Genomic DNA, 9,045 nt, shown 5'->3' with positions numbered 1-9,045 from the left:
TGGGTTACCATCCACACCCTATTTAATAATATTAACAGCTTTATTGATTATTATTGCCATATAGAATTGTTATTTTCAGTGTTTTTTTTTTCTATAGTAACTCGCACTGATGAATCATTTTGTGAGTAAATGTAACCCTGCACCACAAAACCAGTCATAAGGGTAATTTTTTTGCAAATTGCGCTGAAAAAATAATCTTTCCATTGATGTATGGTTTGTTAGGAGGACAATATTTGTCTGAGATACAACTATTTGAAAATCTGGAATCTGAGGGAGCAAAAAAATCTAAATATTGAGAAAATCATCTTTAAAGTTGTTCAAATGAAGTTCTTAGCAATGCATATTAATAATCAAAAATTAAGTTTTGATATATTTACGGTAGGAAATTTACTAAATATCTTCATGGAGCATGATCTTTACTTAATATCCTAATGATTTTTGGCATAAAAGAAAAATCAATAATTGTGACTCATACAGTGTATTGTTGTCTAATATACCAGTGATACTTATGACTGCTTCTGTGCTGCAGGGTCACATGTATGGTAATAAATACTCCCGATGTTTTCCGTATATGTGCAATACAGAGCTTCTCATAAAAGCCCAGTTACTCATCAGTCACAAGAGTATAAAAAACCCACGAGGGCGATGTGGGAGAGAGTCTGGGCTTGATCATATATAGGATCTTTTTATTGTTATTTTCATGATCAGCAGTGTTTTTGTCATGCGATCAGTCAACATTTAGACACCAACTCATGACCTTAAACAACCTCTTGATCTAAAGGAGTCTAAACAGTAATATATAAAAAAAAATCTATATTTTTATACTTTTATACACATTTTGATAATAAATATGACAAATAATAAATTAATAACAAAGGGTGCACCTATATAAGATCTTCATTTGAAGAGTTTATAACTATTATTCTAACATGAGGAAATGATTGAATCGGTGTGTCTGAATGTTTGACTGCTGGTGTATGTAATGAATGTAATGTGAATATCTCCGTGTGTAGTCTTGGTTCAGGACTAGTGTTAAGTTTAATAATTTATCATTCAGGATTTTGATAAGGGTAGAAACTGGTGGAACGTTTCATTTGATCACTTCAAAATGTGCAGCGGTGGCGATTGTTTTATTTCTTCATGTTTACATCATTAGACAACGAAATATCACATCAGGTGTCATTTGTTGTAAAGAAAGAGTGTTTCTAAAAATATTTCCCAACCGGTGTCACAACACTTTTGGTCTTCGTTTTCAACATTAGGTGAGATGCTCTGATGGTAAAGTGTGTTGCCAAAGGGCATCGTTCTTTACCAACAATGACACTTCATGTGATATTTTACAACATAAAATGACTTTCAGCCATTTTTAACCCTTGTTCTGCTTAAAATCCTTGTGTTCCTGGTCAAAAATTACTTTGTATTATACTGTATTTTTAACATTACACTTCTTATCAACTAGTTTACATTCAATCCGCATGCACTGGTTTTGTATTTCTGATTAATCTGAGCTTGTGCGCCAGTTTTTGAGTGAAAAAACTAAACAAAAACCATTATTTGTGGATAATATTGCCAATATTGACTATAAGATGAATGAAGCCTAATATCAATCAGTTTCAGAATGAAATACAAAACCTATGCTAATTACAAAAAGAAAATGATTGATGTTAAAATAACATGAGAAATTTGTGCAATATTTTATGGCGGTCATTTTTGACTGCGAAAACCACAAACGTAAGGAGGTGGGTTTATTTAGAGAGAGAGAGAGAAAGAGAGAGAGAGAGACATCAGGAAGTGGTTAAACCCTGTGTGAGCAAATTCAGTATGTTTTATTTCAATGCAATAAAATTAACCAGGATTTTTAAGGAAAAGAAAATCCTCTCTGGGTTAAAATGAGCAAAACGTCATGAGGATGATCAGCTGTGGTGCGCTGCTGACTCACGACTTCTTCAGTTTTTTGAATAATAACCAATGAATTGTTTCAGAGTTTAGAGTTCATTATAAACTGTGACGCTCAAAAATCATGCAGTAAATCATACTGTAATGTCTTGACTGTTTGTATGAAGTGATGCGAGTAATTTATTTAAAGATATGAATGTGTAATAAAGAGGTCTTTTTATATTTTGTACAGTACTTTCTGATTTATATATCTGTATTTATTGTACTGTGATTGTCCTTGAAATATGTGAAAGTACCAATCTAAAAAAAAAAACCTGATTTCACAGTAAATACGTGTCTTTCTTATATAAGAGGAAGTGACGAGCCAACACACCCACTAACAGAGGATCTGGCAACCCACTTCTAACCTCACGGAACTGGAATCAATGCCTCTACATTTCATGATAAATACGTCATTAGCCATTTATTCCCCTCAAGTGTTGGTGGATTACCATTTCACACACTGACTTTTCTAATTAAAGACTTTTAAAATCTCCCTGATGCTTACACCTCTCTTTGTCACTGATCATGTAACACAGGAAAACCATCAGCTGAAAGAATCGTCCTCTTAAAAAAACACCTCTTAAAGTTAAGATATCCTCAGACGTCTACTTCCTCAGACAGTCTAAACTCCCAAACAGTAAGAATGATGCATACAATGTATTTAGCTGAAGAAACACTTAACCCAGACCCAAAATTAAGCACAGAGATTAAGATACAAAGTAAAGTTGACATGTTTAAAAGCCCTGAGAACCGTGTTTTATACTACCAACAAACTTCATGTCAAACATTTACCTTGTTTTTATGGTAAAGTGCTGCACTTTTAAATACAACCGGTTCAACGTCTTCACTTCTTCAAAATCATATATTTTGGTCATTCTGCAAATTCTCAAAACATATCCACCCTTTATAAAAATAAACTGTAGTCCTACCTACTTGAAGCTCATTCTGTGGCGTCAAACTCTTTTAAAACTCTTTCGACGTCTGCCATTAAAAAGATAGCTAGCACAAATCGACAACGAAAAATTCTACCTTAATCATGTGGTTTGAGGCTTTTTTAAAATGTTCATACCCATCCTTAAAACAATGCAAATACATCTTTGGTAGCACGATCTGATAGGTAGCATGTTTCGTGTTTTAACCATCGTCAGGTGACGTAAGCAGCTAAACGAATGCGACCAAGGGTGAATTGCAAACCGGAAGTGAGCATCCCTATGCCATGCTCCCTTCGAAGGGAAGAACCCTTGAAACACGGATCTCCAACCCTGCTCCTGGAGAGCTACCATCCTGCATCCTTCAATTCCAGCCCTGCTCCAACACACCTGTCTGTAATGATCGAGTAGCCCTGAACACCTTGATTAGCTGCTTCAGGTGTGTGTGATTGGGGTTGGAGCTGAAATTTGAAGTGTGTTCTTTGGAGGGTGTATGCACTGTCTCGTATAATTGTCCTCATTTGTAAGTCGCTTTGGATAAAAGCGTCTGCTAAATGACTGAATGTTAATGTAAAAGCGTTCAACTCCTTTGGCGAAGGGAATGACTGACAACGCTGCGCATGTGTGCTAACCCAATTTTTTTCTTATTATTTTATTCAAATATTGTCTAATTGTGTCTTATTTACTATTAAAGTTTTTAAAACTAATTTTGCTGTACCGTCTTAAATCATATTTATATCACTGACGAAACATAATTTGTATTCCGTTATAATAAAGACAAATTTAATTAGCCAATTCTACTTAATTTAAACGTGAAGTCGAAATGAACCCCAACTTTGCTTTAAAATGCATTGCAAGATCTCCCAATGGAAAGATCACATGAGCACAAACGGAAATCACTTCCAGTCTCATCCGCATCCAGCTGTTTTTAGCTGTACAAAACAGTTTGTTTTGCTGCTTGATATTGAAAATTTCCGGTCTCATAAATTGATGTCTTATCATATTATTTTAATGTATTATCTTAATTATGAACACACTGGTTTGTAACACAAACAGTTTTAATGTTTACTGTGTGTTGTTGTTCTGCTTATTTAATGAGCCGGAAGTCTCGCCCATAGGCTTACTTGCACGTTGAAGAAAAAATGTGGATATTTACAGGGCAAAAACAGACACATATGCAACTGCTATGCAAGGTTTTTAATCCAGTTCAAACAGAAGAAGAGCTGCAGCAAACACTGAGGATCAGAGCTGGAACAGAGAAGAATCAAAGTCCTGAGAACAGACAGAAAGCACATCAACATGGCCTTCAAACCTCATCCGGACCAGACCGAAACATCTGACCGGACAGAGAGATGAGTGTAAGTGTGATTCCCTGGTCAGCTGACCCATTACATCACACAAGCGCCACGGTGACCTGTGACCGGTGAGGCTGAGGTCATCTGGTCTTTGGTTTCTAGCTGTGCAGCAGCTGAAGGCAGCTTGATTTGGTTACGGTGAGCAGGTTTGGCCACCTGATTGTACAAATGCAACAGTTCCCACTTGGTTTCACCACAAGAAAAAGACACGGAGAGAAAGGAAAGTCCAGCTCGAGGGATTCTCGGCAGCTTGAGGTATGTAGTGTAAATCTCCACAGCAGAGTCCGAGGTATTTCACCACTGATTATCCAATCACATCATCTTAAAAACAACGAGAGTTCACTCGACAAAACATCACAGTACTTCCTGAGAGAGACGCCTTCCTGCTGCGGAAAGCAAAAATGCGAGACACAAACATCGGGCCTGAAGCGTCGGTGTGAGGATGATGGTCACTCTGAGCTTCTGCTTTGCTTGAGGAATGATTGAGAACTTCATCACACCATTCATGGGTGAATCTCACGAAACCTCTAAAAACACGACGTTTGGATCCAAAATCAACAGGAAGAAATAAGAAATGATATTCTGCATTAGCAAAACGATGCCTGTTTTAGGAATATTTAGATGTTTTATGCTGTGACTATTATTTTAATATTATATGTATATATATTTATGTACAGTATACATATATTTATTTATTTAAAATAAAATAAAAAAAAATTATATTATACAATTACATGTATATATTATAATGTTATATATGTACACACATATGTGCATATAATATATGCATTTATTGATATACAATAAAATGTAAAATATGAATGCAAATATGTGCATACATATATATAATAAAAAATAATAAACAAAAAATTATACACTGCTGTTGAAAAGTTTGGGATCAGAATGTTTTTTTTTAAAAGAAGTTTCTTATACTCATCAAGGTTGTATCTATTTGATCAAAAATTACAAAACAATTGTGAAATAATATTGCAATTTAAAATAACAGTTTTCTATTTTAATATACTTTAATATATAATTTATTTCTGTGATGCGCTGCTGAATTTTCAGCATCATCACTCCAGTCTTCAGTGTCACGTGATCCTTCAGAAATCATAATAATATTCTGATTTATTATCAAAGTTGGAAACAATTGTGCTGCTTAATATTGTTTTGGGACCTGTGATACTCATTCTGTGATTTTCAGGATTCTTTGATAAATATAAAGTTAAAAAGATGAGTGTTTATTCAAAATAGAAATTTTGTGTTACAATATTCACTACTATTGAAAAGTTTTTTTTTTTTTTTAATTTTGTGTTACATTAAACAATGATCGGTAAGAATTAGAAAATATTTTGAACTTTTATTCAGCAAGGGCTGGATCACGATTAATCACATCCAAAATAAACGGATTAAAATGATACTGTGTATATTTTAAGTAGTATATTTTAAGAATAATATGTTATGTTTTTGTTAGAAAAAGATAATTCTATTTTGAATAAATGCTGTTCTTTTCTAAATTTTTTGTACTTTTTATATCATCAAAAAGAATCAAAGATGTCAAAATTGGATGTGATTTGTGATCATATTCAATGTTGCATCACAGAAATGATATTTTAAAGCATATTAAAATAGGAAACCAATATTAGAAATTCCAATATTATTTCACAATATTACTTTTTTTTTCTGTATTTTTGATCAAATAAATACAGCCTTGATGAGCAGAAGAGAAACCTTAAAAATCTTACTGATCCCAAACTTCTGAAATAATGCAACATTTCTTATTTCTTATACATTCTATGGAGATCATGAGATCCACTTTTATATTCACTTATTAAAATCTAAAATATGTATGTAAATATGTGCATACATATGTATATAAAAGAAAATGTGCATGTGTTATACAGTAAATGTTCTTTAGATTTAATCATGAGATTCACCCACATATTTAAAACCTGCCCTGAGATCCGGATGAAATTATTTGTTTTTGGGCCGATTGTTCGTTTAAACATCTACTGAGACATTCAGCTGGTTTCTGAGGTATTCGACGGTTGTTCTTGTAGACAGAAAGGCTCTGACTTCATCAAACAAATATGCTGCAGAACAGCAGATATATTCCCAAGAACCTGCACAGAGCAGAATCAGTGAGGTCCCGTCAGCGCTTCTGATCCCGACCAATTCAAACCAATTCTACAAAACATGGAGAAAGCCTAAAGTACACATCCTGAGGTAAGAGACGTTCCACCGCTGAGAAAGATCACAGAGTCACGAAACATAATCAGAAGACAGATCGAAACACACTCTAAATAAAAAAAACTTCAAGTTCTGTAAAACCTGCCCGTCGTTTGGCTGAACGTTCTGATTGTATTTAGCGTTTTCGGACGTCGTTCATGAAACACGAGCGTGAATTTCTATGTGAATCGTTCATGCATCCAAGTCTGACGTAACTGTTGCATTGAATTGATTGTGATTGGTTATGAACGAGTAACTCGTGGTTCATGAATGAGGCCCAGCCGTGTTATTTCACGCGTGTAAATGTTTGCAAACGTGCGGACAGGAGAGACTGAGGTACTGGTTGTGCAACGGTTTGATTTTCAGCAATCGTGTTATGGAGAGCCGCTGGTGGATGGCTCTGCTGAGCTCCGCCCCTTAGAGGAGGAGGAAGAGGCGGGGCTTTGGCTGGGGGCGGAGCTAGAGAAGGTGAAGCTGGGTCCAGGTGCAGCAGACGCATTCACAGCCGCAGACTTCTGCGCAAACAGAGTTCCTGCCATAGAAAACATTTAAAAATGAGATCAGTGCTGATTAAAACAGACTATAAATAACACGATAATTTTAAGAAAAGATAATAATAATAATTATGATAATAATTTGCGATGCATTTGTCTGTAAGCCATACCTGAGTAAACGATGCCATTGACTTCCACTGACATGCTGATACTCGCCGCTCCGCTGGAGGAAATACTCACGGCCAGATCCTGCTTCTCATCTACAGACACAAACAATAGTTAAAATAGTTAAAAAAAACAAAAAACATGCATGAGTGCATCACAAACACACAAACGTCTCCGGCGCACTGACCCCGGGCCGGAGCTCCGAGCCGCAGGTTGACGGGGATCTGCGAGGCCACGGCGAGCAGGTTGTGCTGGAAGGCCTGCTGCATGAGTCTCTGCTGCTCCTCGGCCAGACGCAGCATCTTTCTCTCCGGCGCCTCCGTCTCCAGCTTCTCTCGGAGCTGCTCCAGTGTCGCGGCCCGCGCCAGACCCGCCATCTGCTGCTGCCCCAACACCAGCGCCACCGAGGACGAGCGGCCTTCATCTGCAGGACAGAGAGGAGAACCAGTCTATATGTGACCCTGGACTACAAAACCATCCTGGAAGCTGAATAAATAATCTCTCCATTGATGTGTGGTTTGTTAGGAGGACAATATTTGTCTGTGATACAACTATTTGAAAATCTGGAATCTGAGAGCGAAAAAATCTAAATATTGAGAAAATCATCTTTAAAGTTGTTCAAATGAAGTTCTTAGCAATGCATATTACTAATCAAAAATTAAGTTTTGATATATTTACAGTAGGAAACTTACTAAATATCTTCATGGAACATGATCGTTACTTAATATCCTAATGATTTTTGGCATAAAAGAGAAATGTATAATTGTGACTCATACAATGTATTGTTGTCTATTGCTACAAATATACCTGTGCTACTGATGACTGCTTCTGTGCTGCAGGGACACATTTCAGGTTTATTTGACAGGGACAATGCACATCAATAATACATAAGCGTACACAGAATTAGCCAGAAGGCTATTCGGCATCTGCAGTCCCTGCACTGATGGTAAAATTGTCACCTTAAAAATATAAAACAATTAATCAATACATACATGCTGCAAATATATAGAAAAATTACAGTATCTCTAAAAACAAACAAACAAACAAACAAAAAAATCTGCTTAAAAATGATACTATACATATCACCTGTGCATGTGTAGGATAATTAGAATCTGCATTAATGCAACTTAGAATAAATAGGTATTAATGCAATAAACATGGATATTTAAATATGTATATATACTACAGTTTTTGTTAATATTTTAATTTTAATTTTATTTTATTTTCTGTTTTCACTTTCAAGTTTTAGCCATTTTGTTGTGCATTTTTGTTCCCATTTTTATAACTTTTTTAATGTTTATATTTATTTAAGCTACTTGCCAAAGCAACATTTTTAATTTAGTTTCACTTTATGTATTGAAACAACTAAAACCGGAATAAAATCTGATAAATGCAATATAGATATATTTAAAAAAAATCTAAATTACTAAAACATTAACTAAAAATGGAAAACACAAAAATGAAATGTAATAAAAAATATTAATAAAAACTCAAAAAGTATCTTAAATATCACAGGATTTAAGAAAAACACCAACAAAACTTATTATTATTTAACTTAATTGATTTATTTATTTAAGTTTTAGAATTTTATTGTGCATTTTTGTCATTTTTTATAACTTTTTTAAAAAATGTCTGTTTTTATTATTATTTTTTTATTAGATTTTGTTTATTTAGCTTTAGTTATATAAAAAAATAATGAAAATGTTGCCATGGCAATTAGCTGGAATAAAATAAGTTTATGTTTTGTGGAACTTTATTTCAGTTAACGTTTATTTTACTTCAAGTAACAGGAATGTTTTTATTTTTTATTTTGTTATTATTTATTTTATTTTTTTGTTTACTTCAAGTAACAGGAATGTTTTTATTTATTTATTTATTTAAAAAAAAAAATATTGTCATATCATATAAATCATATGCTGTTTAAAAAATAGCAAT

The 9,045-nt window shown here is 34.3% G+C and overlaps 1 protein-coding gene across 1 annotated transcript in view; it reads right to left on the bottom strand.

Moving 5' to 3' along the window:
- Nucleotides 1-5,905: 5,905 nt before the first annotated feature.
- Nucleotides 5,906-9,045, bottom strand: part of si:dkey-205h23.1 (AT-rich interactive domain-containing protein 3B) — a 45,717-nt gene continuing 42,577 nt past the window's right edge. The window contains exons 7-9 of the mRNA XM_042744562.1: nucleotides 7,298-7,534; nucleotides 7,116-7,205; nucleotides 5,906-6,983 (exon numbers count right to left, since the gene is read on the bottom strand). Of these exons, the coding sequence (XP_042600496.1) occupies nucleotides 6,826-6,983; nucleotides 7,116-7,205; nucleotides 7,298-7,534 (485 nt within the window). The 3' untranslated portion in view covers nucleotides 5,906-6,825. The remainder of the gene's footprint in view (nucleotides 6,984-7,115; nucleotides 7,206-7,297; nucleotides 7,535-9,045) is intronic.

This window comes from Cyprinus carpio, chromosome B18 (genome assembly GCF_018340385.1).
Source record: "Cyprinus carpio isolate SPL01 chromosome B18, ASM1834038v1, whole genome shotgun sequence".
NCBI lineage: Eukaryota > Metazoa > Chordata > Actinopteri > Cypriniformes > Cyprinidae > Cyprinus > Cyprinus carpio.
The sequence above is the reverse complement of the archived record's forward strand: the minus strand, read 5'-3'. Positions and strand labels throughout refer to the sequence as shown.